Source organism: Oryctolagus cuniculus, chromosome 3, assembly GCF_051225735.1.
Source record: "Oryctolagus cuniculus isolate XC-2025 breed Fujian yellow rabbit chromosome 3, ASM5122573v1, whole genome shotgun sequence".
NCBI classification, from domain to species: Eukaryota; Metazoa; Chordata; class Mammalia; order Lagomorpha; family Leporidae; genus Oryctolagus; species Oryctolagus cuniculus.
In genome coordinates this window covers 142,424,176-142,442,101 of record NC_142869.1, presented here as the reverse complement: position 1 = coordinate 142,442,101, position 17,926 = coordinate 142,424,176, and the positions used below count along the sequence as shown (strand labels likewise).

Here is a 17,926-nt window from a genome sequence, read left to right as displayed (position 1 = left end):
GACTTGGCTTGAACCTTGTCAACAAGTGGATGGCCACTGTACGGTCACTCACTCTGTCTGCCTCAGAATCCTCAGTTGCCAAAAGAGAATGTTCTTACACTCAGTGTTATGAATATAATCCCAGTGAAATTACTTCAGCTCCTTGAACAAAACTATACAGCCAGGTAGAATTTTGTTGCTGTTAACGAATTTTATGTGAAAAACAATGATCTTAATATCATGCCATCCATAAGTGGTAGTGGGGTACATCTTCAAAGTTCAAATACTGTTTTCTTTATTACAGGTTTCTTTTCTCCATGGAAAACTCCAAAGCCTGTAAGTTGGAATTATTATGCTTCTTTCTTTATTTCTAGTTACTATTACAGTCCCACTAAACAAGAGTTGAATTGGGTGACTTCAAAATCTCTTCCACCTCTGAGGTTATGTGATGTCAAAAGAACAAATCCTCTGTGTCATGTTTTTATCTGACAGAGAAGAAGTCATCCTACTTTCATACAAGACAATTCCACCCTCTTTAAAAATGTATACTCACAAAATGAATATGAACACTAAGCAGTCTGGTGTCATGAAAACACTGTAGAAATCTTTTGTTTTCCCCCTTTTAGAAATACTGTATAATCCTTCTTTTGTGGAATTTTTAGAAGCAATGCAAGCCCTAGGGCCGGAGGTCTTGACCTGCAAATTAAATCTGGTCCATGAGAAATTTAACTCTTGTATATATGTATATGTGTGTTTTAATGTCTACAGAGCTAAATATTTGTATGTGTGTGTGTTGTGTACTTACACATACACATACATACATATTTATCTCTCTGTGTGTTTGCTCCATGTATGTAAGTATAAGCTTGGAATATGAATATGTGTGTGTGTGTGTGTGTATTCCACTGAAACTGACAATTGCTCCAAGTGATATGTCTGCATCTTCTTCAGAGCCACATGCTATCCACCTTCACCCTTCACCTAACCTCTCCAGGCCTAGTTCCCCTATGAAACACACTGAAATTTTAATACCTGCATAGGAAGCTGGTGGTTTTCAATAATGCTTTTGTAAAGCTAGGTTAGCCAAGTTGACTTAGCAGTTAGAGAAACTTGGCACATTATTAGACTGAAAGTATTCATTGTCCAAGTCCAAAAAGCTGGGACCAGTTTTCTGGGGTCCCATCTTTTGGTGTCTTACAATGGTCTACCCTACATGGAATGTCCAACACCCATGACTGGAAGACTGTGGTGGCCATGCAGAAAACTCTCACCCAGAGTGTCCTCATTAAGATTCAGTGCACCAAAATTAAACATTGGTTTACCTTGTCCAAGTTCTAAATCATTCCTTCCTTTAACCACCAAACTTAAATCTGTTCTCTGGGGCTCTACACCTCTTCATCTAATTTAACAAGGAAACTTGCATCCTCATCATGGTGCTACAATTATGCCATCCAGTGATTTCCTTATATGTACCACATTTACACAAATTATGTCATTTGTTGTAATTACAGCATTTGCTGTCATTATAGTAATTACATCCATAGTCAATAATTCCGAAAAAGGTTTCACAGAGCTCAATGTACAGCTAATCTTAAGGCCATGCATCTCCTCAAAAGCTAAGGCTTGGGCTTCTAAATCCTATGCTGATTGAAGACAGAAAGCTGTTGTTTACTTCCTCCATGTATCCACCAGAAATCCTTTAGACTGCTGGCGAAAATGCAAGGCAGTGTGGCACAATTGTTTGATGTGCAGGCTCTGAAGGCCTATTTCTTGGAATCAAGTTTTGTCTCTTCTCCTTTCTAGCTGTGTGGTCTTGGATTAACAGCTTAAGCTCGCATGTAAAATGGAGATAACATGCTCCTCCAACATGGTTATTGTGAGGCTTCTAGGTTAATCTATGTAAGGTGCTAAAACAGTGCCTCGATATCCTGAACTCCAAAAATTGAGACTTCTGCCACTATAGAAAGCAGCCTTTGGTGCATGAACACTTAATAAATAAATCACTCTATGAAAGTAACATAGCTAGTGGAGCTATTTAATTGAAAAAAATATAGCAACATACCCACAGGGTGTGGATTGTGTACTGTGTCCTCTGAAGAGGATGGATGACATCTTTAGCCAGAGTAAGGAAATGTTACTCTGGATAAGATCTAATCTTCTGATTCTGGGTCATTCCCAGACCCTCTTCAGTCCTGCTCACCCACATCTTAAGTGGATCCATGGCAAGATAATCACTTCCTGTTTAACAAGTAATAAAGTAATGATAGTGAGTTCTCATTCTGATTCTGGAAGAGATCCAAGTTCAATTCTTCAATTGGAATCAAGCCAGATGCCTGTGTCTCCAAGCTCTGCCAAAAATACTGATGGGGATGAGTTTAGACTGTCCCAGCTTCTCTAAGAAGAAAATAAGTTCTAGGCAGAGTATTTTATGGGTGGAAAAAACCTACATTATTCACATGCCTTCTGCACCCTGTAGCCCTGTCTAGAATCAGAAGCTGGGGTTAAATATTAGCCATGATCATGCATTGGTTTTTCTGCTTCACTGTTTGATGCCTAGGTATGAGCTGTATTTCCACTCTTGCACTGATACTTCAGTGACTTTCCTTCATACTTTCCATCATTCACCAAAGGCCAACAGAAATACAGATTTTCTCCCAGATACAGGAAACTACTTCATTTCCATTTTTCCTTACTCTAGTTAGATATTTACAAATATCTGCCTGAGTAAGGACATCACTGGGACTGGACAAGAGAGACCCAATAAGACACCTTGGTAAGATAAACACCTGGCAGGTAACACACACTCTAGACAAGTCAAGGCCAGGAAGGCACTAGGAAGATCAAGTGAGGCCCATGGACCTGGGCAAGGGAGCAGAACCAGGATCCAGGATGTTCCCATAGGTGGACAGGAACACAAGGAGTCCGAGGGAGAAAGCAAAAGTCCAGAAGCCAAGGTGTCCAAGGAAGTATGGGGGAGTTAACAGAATTACCCTTCAGGGGGTACAGTTGGGCCAGCAATGTCTAATCTCAAGCAAGTAGTTTGCTCCTTGCCTTCTGGTTCAAAGCCACCAGGTAATTCAATTTGGAGGGATCAGGGCAGGAGATGGCAGGAGTAGAACTGTAATTCTGCTTTCTCTGGGTGCAGTGATTTTCTGTTCCACAGTCTCTTAAGAAAACCTGACACAGTGACTCCAGGGTTGATGAATGTCACAGTGAGAGGTTGTGATTGCTTTGCTAAGTATGAGCTGGACTCTTGACTAATTCCCCATCCTCTATGCTACATAAATTGTAGAATTTGTCAGTCTGCCACAGAAACTTTCCCAAATGGTGCCCAAAGCATTATTTGTTCTGTAGTTTCAAGATTGTTTTTCAGAAATACCAATATTTCACCTGAAGCATGTTTGCTCCAGTGCCGGTACATGAGCAATACATGCACCAGCAAAACACATGTGGGGATCAGATCATTCTCAGTGTAAGGTGATGACAAGTGGGATACCATAGCTACTCAGACTGCAATTCTAATATATTTACTGTTTAGCATTTGGTATCTTACGTTTAGAAATGGAAGGGAGAAAGTCACAAGCAGAACACAACCACATGATTTCTAAAGTCAGTTCACATGAACAAGAAGAAAGGATCAAATGTGGGTCTTCCACATCACAGCCAGGTCACCCAGAAGAGATAACCAAGGAAACCCAGTGTGGCTTCCCATGTGAATTTTACTACCAAATGAAATTAAGATCTTTACTAGACAGGAACAGAGGACCCACTGAGCACACAATAAGCTGAAAATCTAACCACATTTACCAGTTATTCCCCCCTCAATGTATATTTACAGAAATGAGCACTCCTGTTGGAATAGAAGTTGGATCTGACCAATATCTGCCCCTGGAAGCTGCTGGCCCTCAGACAAGCTACTTGCTCTCTCTGTGTTTCCAGAAATGATGTTTAACAGGAAGGAATTGGTCTAGATCAGGGTGTTTTGTTTTGTTTTTGTTTTTTTTTTTGCCCTTATTAAGCTAGAGAAAGTGTTCAAATGAAATCTTGAGCAGTAGTCCATACAGAAAACACTGTGAAGTCAATCTGATTAAAAGAAGAGTCAGTGACCCATTTCTTTCCCAGTTTTCTGGCTCAATCCACAGCCTGGCTGCAATCCCAGATGGACAGGGCGAGCCACAGGGATCTCTGGTGTTCCACATGCACAGTTTGAAAAACACTGGGGTACATGGTCCCTCACATCCCTGCCAGCTGTAAAATATTGATGCATAACAAGTGAGCACTGGAGTCAAAGCCCTAATGGAAAAAAAAAGATAGCCAATATGCAAATAAAAGCAGGACAAGACAATAAGGAACAGAGAGTTATGATCCTGCCAAGTTCAAGGTGTTGTGGATATCAAAACTTTAAAACAAACAAAAAAGATGCCCCCTGTTATAGTTATGATTTTGATCATTGATTCAGTGAACATTTTCTGAGCCCTTGTTATGTGTCCATAGTACAGAAGTGAGAAGGATGCAGCCCCTGTCCCCACTGCGATCTATTTGAGGAGACATGGACAAACAACTTATAGTTACTCTTGGGTGTGAGGAGTGGTGTGAAGCAGAGAAAGAAGGTGTAGAGGGTGCCGTATGTGCATCAGGAGGGACAGGCTGGTCCATGAATACCTTCTAGGAAAGGAGATGCTCATCTGAATCTAGTACCACATGCAGTGAGGGAGGAGATGCAGAGTGCAAAAGTGATGAAGTTGGTAGCTAGAAATAGAAATAAGGAGTGTGGGCAAATCTTAAGAGGCAGGAGAGAATGTGTTCGATCTTAGAGGCTAGGAAGGAACCAACCACCTGCAGATAGGAGCAAGATGAGCAGAACCTAGACCCTTGGGAACCCACCATGCCACTAGGGAGTGTGGCCTTGATGCTGAGGCTGGCTTGTCCCAGGGAAGAATCCCAGGCAAGCGGATAACCTGAGCTGACTGTTACACACACTGCAGGTTTATTCTAAGCAGAAAAGTAGAAGTTTAATCCAAATGAGGAGTCAGTTGATGGCTGAGTAAAGGGGAAGCTGGCTGTGTCCATAGGTAGCCTCCTTGAACCTGGCTTCCTCCTTGAAGTCATAAAAGAATGATGTTAGTCCCTCCCTCATCTGCCTCACTGTGCTGTAGCAAGGTCAAAGAAGGTGATGGAGATTGGGAAGTGCTCTACAGATTGTTAATAACTTGGGGCAGTACCAACAGCAGCAGCATTTAAGGGGAGAAATCACCAGATCAACAGTAAATGAGTGGCAATTCTGAATCCCAGGTGGCTGTATAATTACTTATCTATATACCCTGTAAGACTGAATGCCCAAGTGGAGGAGGCTGTTAGGATATGCGTAAGTGTCAAATGAATATGTGCTGATGACTACCGTTTTAGTAGAAGTAATGAAATAGACTGGAATCATCTTAGCAAAGGAACAAGTAATACCATACATTTCTAAGCACTTAGACACAATTTATCTTGAGATATATGTTATCTTAATTTTTAGGGAAAAAAGCAGACCCAGAGACATTAAGTAATTTGCTAGAGAATACCAGTAAATAGGTAACAGGGTTATATCAGTTTGCATTCAAAAGTCTGGCGCCACTTTTATTTATAATGGTCTAGAGTGCTTTATTATATGGACACAGAATCTTTTCCCAAGGCGTTTATACTAATGTTGTAAATGTTTCCTGGAAGAAAAGTCCATAAGGCAAGAAAGCTGACTTAAAGGTGACAAGAGAAACAGCCAGGAAGAAGTCCTCATCTGTCATTCTCTGTGTTCTTTTTCGCTTCCAGATACCAGACCGATGGGAGAATCAAGGCAGTCCTCAGACGAGTCTATCTGCTCCTGCCGGCCCACAGAACCTGCCCTTCCCACCCGCACTTCACAGGAGCTCCTTCCCTGACTCAGCAGAGGCCTTTGACCCGCGGAAGCCTGACCCCTATGAGCTCTACGAGAAATCTAGAGCCATTTATGAAAGTAGGCGTAAGTGCAAGCCGCATAAAACAAGGGTACAGTAACAATCTCTGAGGTCCTGCAGGGTCATGTATCTGAGGCTGGATGATCCGGCATGATTTCATATTCTGGAAGCTCAAACGTATCTCCAAAGTAAAGTCAACTGGTCTGAAATTTTAAAGGCCCAGTTTCCCTTCACTCCCTCTTTTCATGGTTTTATTTTATCTTTCATTGACAAGTAATACTTGTTTATATTTTATAAGACAGAATATGATGTTTTGATACCTACATACACTGTACAATGATCAGGACAGGCTAATTAGCATAGCCACACTTCAAATTTTTGTCATTTGCTTACGGAAAGCACATTTGTTTAAAAACCCCTCTTTTGTGGCTGTTTTGAAATAAGTATTATTACATGCATCACCTTGCCAGGCATTAGATCACCAGAACTTATTATTATTATTCCTGCTATTTAACTGTAACCTCGTACCTGTTGAGTTAAAAGGCCAATTGATTCTAAGAGCAAGCTTATTCAATCTTTCCATTTTTAATTTCTTTCCTACTTTTTGTTTCCTAAGCCCCAGAAGAAAGTTCAAAACATTTGCTTCTGATTTATGTTTCATTTTCAATGTGTGTGAAGGTTGCCAGTTTTATTTAAGTTACCAAAGCGGAAGAAGTGTTTACAAGTTGTAGCACATTTTTTTTTCTTTTAAGTTGTAACACATTTAATCTTATTTTGAGTCTAGAGTTCCCAAGTTCTCTTAGACCCTTGAGTGCATCACTGAAAAGTTTATGGCCTTGAGTGACATGTCCCAACCCATGGTCATGAAATCAGCTGCTCCCAAGACCAGCACAGACCCAGGTGCCCATCATTTCCACCTGAATCTTCTGCTTCTCACTGAACGCAATGGTGCCCATTTGAACATTGTCCTTAGGATAGTGTGTGTGCCCTTGTCAGCCTATCTGAAGGCTTTCCAAATTATTTTTTCACTGTACTTTATAAATATTAGAAAGCAGAGGCTTTTAATATTGCATGAGACATTTCTGGTGCTTCTCTCTGCCCTCTTACAGGTCATCTCCACTAACGGTAGAGGACAGGAATCTAAATGGCTCAAGTGCAGAGTATACAGTATAATGGGACGGAGAAAATGATCAGGAACCCTGCCCAGTGAGCAGGGTGTAGTCCCTGGCCCTCCGCTGGTTTCCCCTCCTGTGGCGTTCTGTCAGCTTTATCACCTGAAGCGTGAATAGCAGGCTTTCCATTGTGTGCGATCTCAGAGGACCTCAGTTCTGCTGACTTCTTTGATGAGCTCAGGGCCTGAGAATCACGCACCCAGCTGGGAAAGGGAAAAGCCGACATCATACCTTTTCCCCTTCCTCAAAGGCTCTTTGTAGAAGTAATTTTGGTTGATAAAATAGTTAGGACAGCAGGCCATTGAGAAATCATTTTTACCTAAACAAGTCCCCTCACACCCTTTCTGAAAAAATAATCAGCTACATCCAAGCTATTGTATCTCAATCTTGACTTTTTGGAGGAACAACTGTGCTATCTCAGTTCCCTGACGGGCACGAAGCTTTCTTCTTCAGGACAAAGGACATGCTAGCATTTATTCCCAGGCTTCTCTTCCTAGTTTTCTGTTGGCAGCCGTGCCCTCGGTTTCTGAACAGGAATGGTCTGTGACCCTCTTTCATCCCTAAAGGAATTCTGATGTCCTTGCCCAGCCCCTACAATGCTGGGTTGGTTCACTGCCTTCCCTCCGGTGTAGCAGAGTGAACCCACCAACCTCAGCCTCCCAGAACTGTCACTCCCAGGCCTCCTCTGTGATCTTCCCGTCAGCCTCTGCAGCCTGAAGCCTCACCCCCACAGTGGCCTCTCCTTGTTGCGCCACCACTGCGCTCCCAGCTGCACCCTTCTTGTTTTCATCAGCTCTCTACCATTTCCAAGGTCACGGTAATGCTTTCAGGGTCACAACTCCGAGGAAGCACAAAAGAGAGCGAGCTCATTCCCTTCCCATCCTTCTCTTTTCTCTCGTGTTATTTCATGACACTGAACGGAGCGCGAATGAAACACAGAAATCATGCCAAGGCAACGAAAGCTCTACCCCTGAAGGTTAAGGAAACCAGAGCGTGGTGCCACTGTCTCTGGGCTCTGCAAAGAACAAAACGGTACCCTCTGCACGCTTTCTGTTTCCAAGTACAAAAAAGCTTCCTTCATTTACTTAAACTTTTTGAGTAATTCCCAAAGAAAAGGTTTTTTTTTTTTTTAACTATTGAGGGAAGTTGGGCCTGTTCCTCATCATCTTCAAACAGGTTTTATTTTTAATGCAATAATCATAAAATGTGTGCACAGTGTTCAGACTTTTGATTGTGAACCACTCTGTTCTTACTCCTTCGACACATGCATGCCAGTTATGTTTGGCTCTGTGTATTCTTGTGTCTCCCCACTGTTTCCTTGGGGAAAAGAGGTCAGTGGTACCAGGATACCAGAGAATCCTAACCAAAGCTATTTCAACTCAGTTCTTTGATACTGTCCCTGTCGTTTAGTGGTCTCAAACTGTCTTCCGTTAGAGCCATGTCCAAAGGCTAAAGAGATTTTTTTTTTTTTTTGCATTAACACTCAAAGCTGGGTTGCAGTTACCAAATAAAAAGATGCCCCATGAGCTGGGGCTACAGCTCCTTCAAGGCTGTCAAGAAATATTTGGATTCAAGTCACCAGTGCCCTGCAAATGATAGAAATTTATCAAATGATGTAAATGTTGCTGTGGCTCATTTGACTCATAATTAGATTATGCTGACATTTTAATGTGCATGCACAGGACATCTTAATAAAGATGCATTCCTGAGAAAACTGCTATAATTTTAAACAAACCAAGACAACCATAGATGCCTAGAGCTGCAGGAAACAGAACACGACAGGTACATGCTTTGGAGAGGAAAGCTAGAAACACCCCCTCTATTCATGAGAGCTTCTCCAAACGAGGCAGGACTGGAGAGAGAGAGAGGAAAGTTCTTCACTTCTACAGGCAGGAGGCAGGACAGTCTTATTCTCATTTCATAGCACTGGGCACAGTTCCCAGAGGCAGCACTGCTGGGCCCCACATCAATCAACAGGAATATATGAATATGTGCCTAGAACTCTGCTAGGCTCTTCCCAAGAGAAAAATCATGAGAAATAACCCAGAATAAGCTCACGAGGAGCTTCTTTGAAACTGGGGACACAAATGTATACTTAGGAAAACAGTTCTGAACAAGGCCACATTACACAACACAGCAAACAACATGGGTAACATTGTGCTGTAAAAATAACCAGCTAGTGCTGATACTTTCTCCAATTCCATATGCAAACTTGATGTTTAGTCAGGAGAATATTACATGTTCGATATCTTTGAATTATCAAAATCTAGTTAGTTCTTACTGAAGAACTCTATGTAAAAGTATTTTCCCCACCAATTTAATTCAACATAAGCTTAAGCTTACATACAGAAAAGAAGAATCATGTCCCCAAGAAAGTTTTAATCCATGAAGCTTCTGTATTTTCATGCCAGTTACTTAACAACTGACCATATGTCATTCCCACCAATTCCAAGAAAAGAGCAAAATTCTCCCTACCTCCATGCCTACCATTGACTTTTAGACAAACATCATTTTTGTTCTCCGTGTAGATTGTCTCTGTTGATAATTGACTTCTTGCTGTCCACATTACTTTTGATTTTCCTGACTAAAAGCAAAGGAAAAAACACACTTTGGCATAGTAGGACAGGCCATGCTACTTTTGGCTTCTCTTGTTTTTGTTCTTTTCCTGTGAATTTCATAAAAGAAGGACTTGAGTTTTCTTTGCAGTCATAAGAGGAATGGCTTAAGATTTCTCAGTATGTATGCTTGCCTTCCTAACGTTGGCCTATGCATATCATTTCTAAACTTGGAAAAAAGGCATTTCTAAAGGCTCTTACTGTTTTCTGTCTTCTCATCTCCTCCCATTACTCTTTCTCTAGATGTGATTGTATCCTTGCTTTAACCCTGTATGTCTGGTATGATAGGAAACTTGTTTTAATAGCCTGCTTATGCATGAGACTATCAATGGTGGCTGCACATAGGAGTTCTAAAACTGTCCTGGTCTTTTTTTGTTCTGAATAAGTATTAATAGTTCCCCTTCCACTTTCCAAATAGTCCCCATTTGAATGATAAATTATATGGTTTCTCCTTATCATATAATCTCTTCAAGAATAGACATCATTTCAGTCCAAGAAAAGCATCTGAGAGTACTTCAAAAAGTTAATGGAAAATACAGTAAAAAATAAGCTTATTTTGATGCCAAAAATATTGAAATCTGGACACAGATTTTTTTTTTTCATAATATACACCTTCCAGGAGCTTTTTGCAGCACCTTTGTATTTCTAAATGTACAGACCACGAATAAAAATGTAAGTACCTACTCAGATAACTAATTTTTTTTCAGTTAATTTCTTTGACTAATCAGATTTTTGCCTATGCATGTTTTGTCCTTAAGTTGAGGAAAAGGATTATGTGGTGGCTTGTCTTGGTAACCAAAGCCCCAGTGAACTCTCCCCATACCCAGGAAATTGTTCATATCTGCAAATCTAGAGCATGGCAAACTAAGTGGAAGAAATAGGTAGTAAAGCTTCACGCAGTTAAGTACTGTGCCGTTGAGTCCTTATTCTTACCCTGGAGAGTAAGTCAGATTTAACATCACAATAATCAATAATCACAGAGCTGAAAGGGAGTTAATCTCATCTTCCTCCTACCCCTAGGAAGGAATCTGCTTAGATAACTGGCAACAGATGCCTACCTAGCACAAGGCCTCCTGCCATCACTGGACAAGGTGATAGTAAGGACTTCCCAAAGAAAGTGAGTGTGGCTCAGTTGAAATCTTCCAGAATAAGGGTGCCGCCCTGATGCTTCCCTTGGCTTTAAGCCAGGCTTACTCTACATGTTTGTCTTAACACCCTTTGTTCATATGGGCATTTCTTGGGCATGCTTCACACCATAACCTTAGATGCATGTTCAGAAGGGCAGATTCAAACCCAAATAGAGAACAAAAGGCCTGTTCCCTGAGACTCTTCTCTCACCATCTTGTCCCTTGGTTTGAACCCAAACTGAATTATGACTGAAGTTATCCAAGCTTTTTTTTTCACATTGAACCTTGGCTATTATAAATAAACAATTTATGAGGTACAACATGTCCACACTCCTTTGCAGTAAGACATCACTCAAATGTAGGATCATAAAAGTGTCAAGGATCCGTATGGTGTAACATGCCTTGTGGTATAACCTCTTTAGAACAGAAATTCCTCTGGAATGGATTCAAAAAATAACTCAGACAGTCCATTTTTCTTTCCAGAAATTAGAAAGCATTAGCAACCCATAATAAGCAATGTGCATCACAGCAAAGGTAGCAATCAAAAGTAACCACAGATCAGTTAAGGATCATAATGGAGAGGCAGGGAGATTTTTAGTACCACACCTGAAATGAAAGTGTAATTTGTAACAGAATAAAAATAGGCAGTTGGATCTCACATCTATGGCTTTTATCCTGCTCTTTTGTGGTTCAGTGTCCATTATCAAACTCTCATTGTTCAATATAATAATGCACATATAATTCAGGACTGATCACAAATAGATGGTTGTATTTCTAAACTACTGGGGACTTTTTTTGCTTCTGCATCCTTGTTATTAGTAAGCAGAGGTTCTAGTTTGTGCTATCTGCCATCCTAACAGTGAAGAGATGGGATGGTATAGGAATATTATCTATGGCAGCACACGTCTAGAGACTCAATGTAAAGTAATGGTGAGAGCGCTCACTCAAGGTAGGAGCCATCTGCAGTGCTCAGAACCAGAGCTACAAAGCCTCTGTAGGCCCTTATTGAGCCATCCTGTATTTAATCACATTTCCTCATGTAGTTACACACCTGATAGAATCACACTGGAAACATCTAAAGATTTCAGAAAAATTTTGATAAATTCGTAGTTGCTGGCATGGGTGTTTGACCTAGTGGTTAAGCTACCCATATTTCATCTCTGAGTTACCTGAGTTTGAATCCCAGCTCTGGCTCCCAATTTCAGCTTCCTCCTAATACAGACCCTAGGAAGCAGCAGTTGATAGCTTGAGTAGTTAGGTCTCAGACATTCACTTAGGAGAACTGGATTAACTGGATTACATTCTCAATTCCTGGCTTTAGCCTAGCCTAACCTCGCCTCAGCTGATGTGTGCATTTGAGGAGTGATCCAGCAGATGAAAACTCTCTGACTCACTTGCTTGGTCACTTACCCTCTCGAATAAAAAAAAGAGAAAAAAATCCATGGATACAACAATTGTAGGCAGTTATTCAATGATGGTGAAAGGCCACCTTGCATTTCCCATAAAAGTCCTCACTTCAAAACACTGTGCTAGATCAAGCCCTGGCCTGATTTTCTTAGATACGGCTAGTGTCCAACAACCTTATTTAAAGTACCCCTCACATGTGTTCTTTGGAGCACAGTTGTATTTAGTGAAATTTTAAAATAAGAAGATATGAAAATGTTAAGACATTTTTCCCAAAGAAACCTTTTATTTCAGGAATACAAATTTCATCAGTACAACTTTAGGAATAATAGTGATTCTTCCCACCATACCCGCCCTCCCACCCACACTCCCAGCCCTCCTCCTCCTCCCTCTCCCATCCCCAGTCCATACTCTATTAAGATTCATTTCCAATTAACTTTATACACATAAGACCAACTCTATACTAAGTAAATATTTCAACAGTTTGCACACACACACACACACACACACACACATTTGAGAACAAGTTTTATAATTAACCCTCATAATACAACTCATTGAGGACAGAGGTCCTGCATGGGAGGTTAGTGCACAGTGACTCCTATTGTTGATTTAACAATTAACACTCCTATGTATGATGTCAGTGACCACCTGAGGCTCTTGACATGAGCTGCCTAAGCTATGGAAGCCTTTTGAATCCATAAACGCCATCAGTATTTAGACAAGGACATAATCAAAGTAGAAGTTCTCTCCTCCCTTCAGAGAAAAGTACATTCTTCTTTGATGACCACTTCTTTCTCTGGGGATTCATTCACAGAGATGAGATCCTTCATGTAGGATATTTTTTGCCACACTGTCATGGCTTCCCATGTCTGAAATGCTGTCATGGGCTTTTCAGCCAGACCAGAATACCTTAAGGGCAGATTCTGAGGTCAGAGTGCTACTTAAAGCAATTGTCATTCTATGAGTCTGCTGGAACATTCTCTCCTTTATAATTATATTTACTATTATTGTCATACACTTGATCCTATTAATATGAACACTTTAACACATGATCCTACCTATATGTTCACTTCAACACCTAATATGATCAATTTAACATTTAAGACGACATATTTATTAGCCAGCTTAATGGGATTTGGGGTCCCATGCAAGTTTTTAAACTGTACCCTTAGAAGTAAGTCAGTAGGAATGTATGCAGACCTATGCAGCTTTACAGTTAAAAATTTCCTCCTTCCTCTCTTATTCCCACTTTTATTTTTTAATGAGATCTACTCTCAATTGTCTTTATACACAGATGATTAAATCTGTGTTAAGTAAAGAGTTCAACAGATAGTATGAAGAAAAAAATACCTGTTCCTTGACAGACAAGACAAGGGCTGTTCAAGTCATTGCTTCTCAAAGTGTCAATTTCACTTCTACAGCTTGCCTTTTAGGTGTTCTGTTAGTTATCACAGATTAGGGAGAAAATATGATATTTGTCCCTTTGCTACTGGCTTATTTCATTCAGTGTTATATTTGCCAGATTCATCCATTTTGTTGCAAATGACCAAATTTCATTATTTTTTACCACTGTGTAGTATTCCATAGTGTATGTATCCCATAATTTCTTTAACCAGTCTTTGGTTATAAGCATTTAGGTTGATTCCATGTCTTAGCTATTATGAACTGAGCTGCAATAAACTTGGGAGTGCAGATAACTCTTTTATTTACTGATTTAATTTCCCTTGGATAAATTCCCAGGAGTGGGATGGCTGGGTCATATGGTATGTCTATATTCAGATTTCTGAGGTATCTCCATACTGTCTGCAATAGCGGCTTTACCAGTTTACATTCCCACCAATAGTGGATTAGGGTACCTTTTTCCCCACATCCTTGTCAGCATTTCTTGTTTGTTGATTTCTGTATCAAAGTCATTCTAACTGGGGTGAGGTGAAACTTCACTGTGGTTTTGATTCCCATTTCTCTGATGTCTAATGATCCTGAGAATTTTTTAACTTTTATTTAATAAATATAAATTTCCAAAGTACAGCTATGGATTACAGTGGCTTCCCCCCCCCCATAACTTCCCTCCTACCCACAACCCTCCCATCTCCCTCTCCCTCTCCCATCGCATTCACATCAAGATTCATTTTCAATTCTCTTTAGATACAGAAGATCAGCTTAGCACATAGTAAGTAAAGATTTCAACAGTTTGCACCCACAGAGAAACACAAAGTGTAAAGTACTTTTTGAGTACTAGTTATAGCATTAATTCACATTGAACAACACATTAAGGACAGAGATCCCACATGAGAGTAAGTGCACAGTGACTCCTGTTGTTGACTTAACAATTGACATTCTTGTTTATGGTGTCAGTAATCTCCCTAGGCTCTTGTCATGAGCTGCCAAGGCTACAGAGGCCTTTTGAGTTTGCCAACTCTGATCTTATTTAGAAAGGTCATAGTCAAAGTGGAAGTTTTCTCCTCCCTTCAGAGAAAGGCAACTCCTTCTTTGATGGCCCATTCTTTCCACTGGGATCTCACTTGCAGAGATCTTTCATTTAGGGGTGTGTGTGTGTGTGTGTGTGTGTGTTTTGCCAGAGTGTCTTGGCTTTCCATGCCTAAAATAATCTCATGGGCTCTTCAGCCATATCCAAATGCCTTAAGGGCTGAGTCTGAGGCCAGAGTGCTGTTTAGGACATCTGACGTTCTATGAGTCTGCTGTATACCAAGCCATCTCACTAGTCAAAGTGATCAATTTCAGTTCACAATGGATCATAATGATAGGACTAAGAGTCAGAGGGATCATGTAAACAAGACTAGTGTCTGCTAATACTAACTGATAGAATTAAAAAGGAGAGACAATCTAACATGGGAAGTGGGATCCTGAGAATTTTTTGATGTGTCTGTTGGCCATTTGGATTTCCGTGTTTGAAAAATGTCTGTTTAAGTCCTTTACAAATTTCTTCACTGGGTTGTTTGTTTTGTTGTTGTGGAGTGTCTTGATCTCTATATATTCTGGTTGTTAATTCTTTATCAGTTGCATTGTTTGCAAATAATTTCTCCCATTCTGTGGGTTGCCTCTTCACTTTCCTGAGTGTTTCTTTACAGTACAGAAGCTTCTCAATTTGTTGTAATCCCATTTGTTGATTTTGCCTCTGATTGTCTAGGGTCTTTTGCAAGACATCTTTGCCTGTGCCAGTGTCTTGCAGGGTTCCCCAAATGTTCTCTACTGATTTGATGGTATCAGATCATAGATTTAAGTATTTAATCCATTTTGAGTGAATTTTCATGTAAGGTGTAAGGTAGGGGTCCTGCTTCATACTCCTGCATATGAAATCCAGTTTTCCCAGAAATATTTGTTGAAGAGACTGTCCTTGCTCCAGGGATTGATTTTAGCTCATTGGTCAAATGTAAGTTGGTTCTAGATGCTGGGATTGATTTCTGGTGTTTCTATTCTGTTTCACTGGTATATCCATCTGTTTTTTGTACCAGTACCAGGTTGTTTTGATTATAAATGCCCTGTAATATGTCTTAAAATCTGGTATTGTGATGCCTCCAGCTTTGTTTTTGTTGTATAAGATTGCTTTAGGGGCCAGCACCGTGGCTCACTTGGTTAATCCTCCGCCTGCAGCGCTGGCATCCCATATGGGCACCGGATTCTAGTCCCAGTTGCTCCTCTTCCAGTCCAGCTCTCCGCTGTGGCCCGGGAGAGAAGTGGAGGATGACCCAAGTGTTTGAGCCCCTGGGAGTTCATTAGTCTTTTGGTGGAGTCTTTGAGATCCCCTATCTACAGAATCATGTCATCTAAAAATATGAATAGTTTGGTTTCCTCCTTCCCAACTTGTATTCCTTTGATTTCTTTTTCTTACCTAATGGCTCTGGCTAAAACTTCCAGGACTATATTGCATAGCAATGGTGAGAGCAGGCATCCTTATCTGATACCAGAACTTAGTGGGAATGCTTCCAACTTTTCCCCATTCAATAGGATGCTGGCCGTGGGTTTGTCATAAATTGCTTTGATTGTGTTGAGGACTGCTTCCTGTATTCCCAATATGGTAATAGAGTTTTCATCATGAAACAGTGTTGTATTTTATCAAATGCTTTCTCTGCATCTATTGATATAATCATATGGATATTGTTCTTTTGTTAATGTGATGTATCACATTGATTGATTTGCGAATGTTGAACCATCCCTGAATACCAAGGATAAATCTCAATTGGTCAGGGTGCATGATCTTTCTGGTATGTTGTTGGATTTGATTGGCTATAATTTTGTTGAGGATTTTTGCATCTATATTCATCAGGGAAATTGGTCTGTAATTCTTTTTCTGTTGCATCGTTTTCATATTTAGGAATTAAGGTGATGCTGGCTTCATAGAAAGAATTTGGGAGGATTCCCTCTCTTTCAGTTGTTTTGATTAACTTGAGAAGAATTGGAGTTAGTTCTTCTTTAAATTTCTTGTAGAATTCAGCAGTGAAGCCATCCAGTCTTGGGCTTCTCTTTGTTGGGAGGGTCTTTATTACTGATTCAATTTCCATCCTGAATATGGATCTGTTTAGGTTTTCTATGTCTTCATGGTTCAATTTAGGTAGGTTGTATGTGTCCAGGAATCTATCCTTTCCTTCTAAGGTTTACTGGTTTGTTGTAGTAATTTCTGATGATTCTTTTTATTTCTGTGGTGTCTAATTACATCTCCTTTTTCTCTCTAAATTTATTGATTTGGGTCTTCTCTCTCCTTTTTTTTTTTTTTTTTTTTTTGATTAGTTGGGCCAAAGATGTGTCAGTTTTGCTTATTTTTTCAAAACCCATCTCTTTGTTTTGCTGATCTTTTGTACTGTTTTTTTTTTTTGCTTCATTTTTGTTGATTTCTTCTACAATTTTAATTATTTCTTTTCTCCTACTAGTTTTGGGTTTAATTTGCTATTGTTTTTCTAGATTTTTGAGATGCATTGATAGTTCCTTTATTTGGTGCCTTCCTAATTTCTTGATGTAGGTACCAATTGCTATAAACTTTCCTCATAACATTGCTTTTACTGTATCCTGTAAGTTTTTATATATTGTATTGTTTTCATCATTGTTTCCAGAATATTTTTATTTCTCTTTTGATTTCTTCTATGACACACGGATTATTCAGAAGCATTTTGTTCCATCTTCATGTGTTTGTATATGTTCTAGAGATTCTTGAGTTGATGACTCCAGTTCCTTTGCATTGTAGCCCAAAAAGATACATGGTATGATTTCAATTTTTTTGAATTTGCTGTGATGTGCTTTATGGCCTAGCCTGTGGTCAGTCCTAGAGAAGTTACATGCACTGCTAAGAAGAATGTTTATTCTGCAACTGTAGGAAGAATCAAGCTTAGATATCTTTTGGGTCTTTTGGTCTATCATGTCAATTAACTCTGCTGTTTCCTTACTGATTTTATGTCTGGTTGATCTGCCCATTGCTAAAAGTGGGGTATTGAAGTCCCCATTACTATTGTATTGGAGTCTATGTCTCCCTTTAGATGCCTTAACACTTCTTTTAAATATCCAGGTGCCCTGTAATTAGGTGCATATACATTTATAATACTTACATCTTCCTATTGGATTTATCCCTTAATCATTACATAGTGCTCTTCTTTGTCTCTTTTAACAGTTTTTATGCTAAAGTCTATTTTTCTGATATTAGGGTTAATACACCAGCTCTTTTTTGGTTTCTGTTAGCATGTAAT

The 17,926-nt window shown here is 39.9% G+C and overlaps 1 protein-coding gene across 20 annotated transcripts in view; it reads left to right on the top strand.

Annotated features, from left to right (window-relative positions):
- MAGI2 (membrane associated guanylate kinase, WW and PDZ domain containing 2) overlaps positions 1-17,926 on the top strand; it is a 1,587,879-nt gene that overhangs the window by 1,368,541 nt on the left and 201,412 nt on the right. For 17 of the 20 annotated variants that reach the window (XM_070071222.2, XM_070071223.2, XM_070071215.2 and 14 more), the window contains 2 exons: positions 284-315; positions 5,788-5,977. In XM_070071222.2, the coding sequence (XP_069927323.1) occupies positions 284-315; positions 5,788-5,977 (222 nt within the window). The remainder of the gene's footprint in view (positions 1-283; positions 316-5,787; positions 5,978-17,926) is intronic. The other 3 variants (XM_070071219.2, XM_070071216.2, XM_070071230.2) reach the window with 1 other exon arrangement.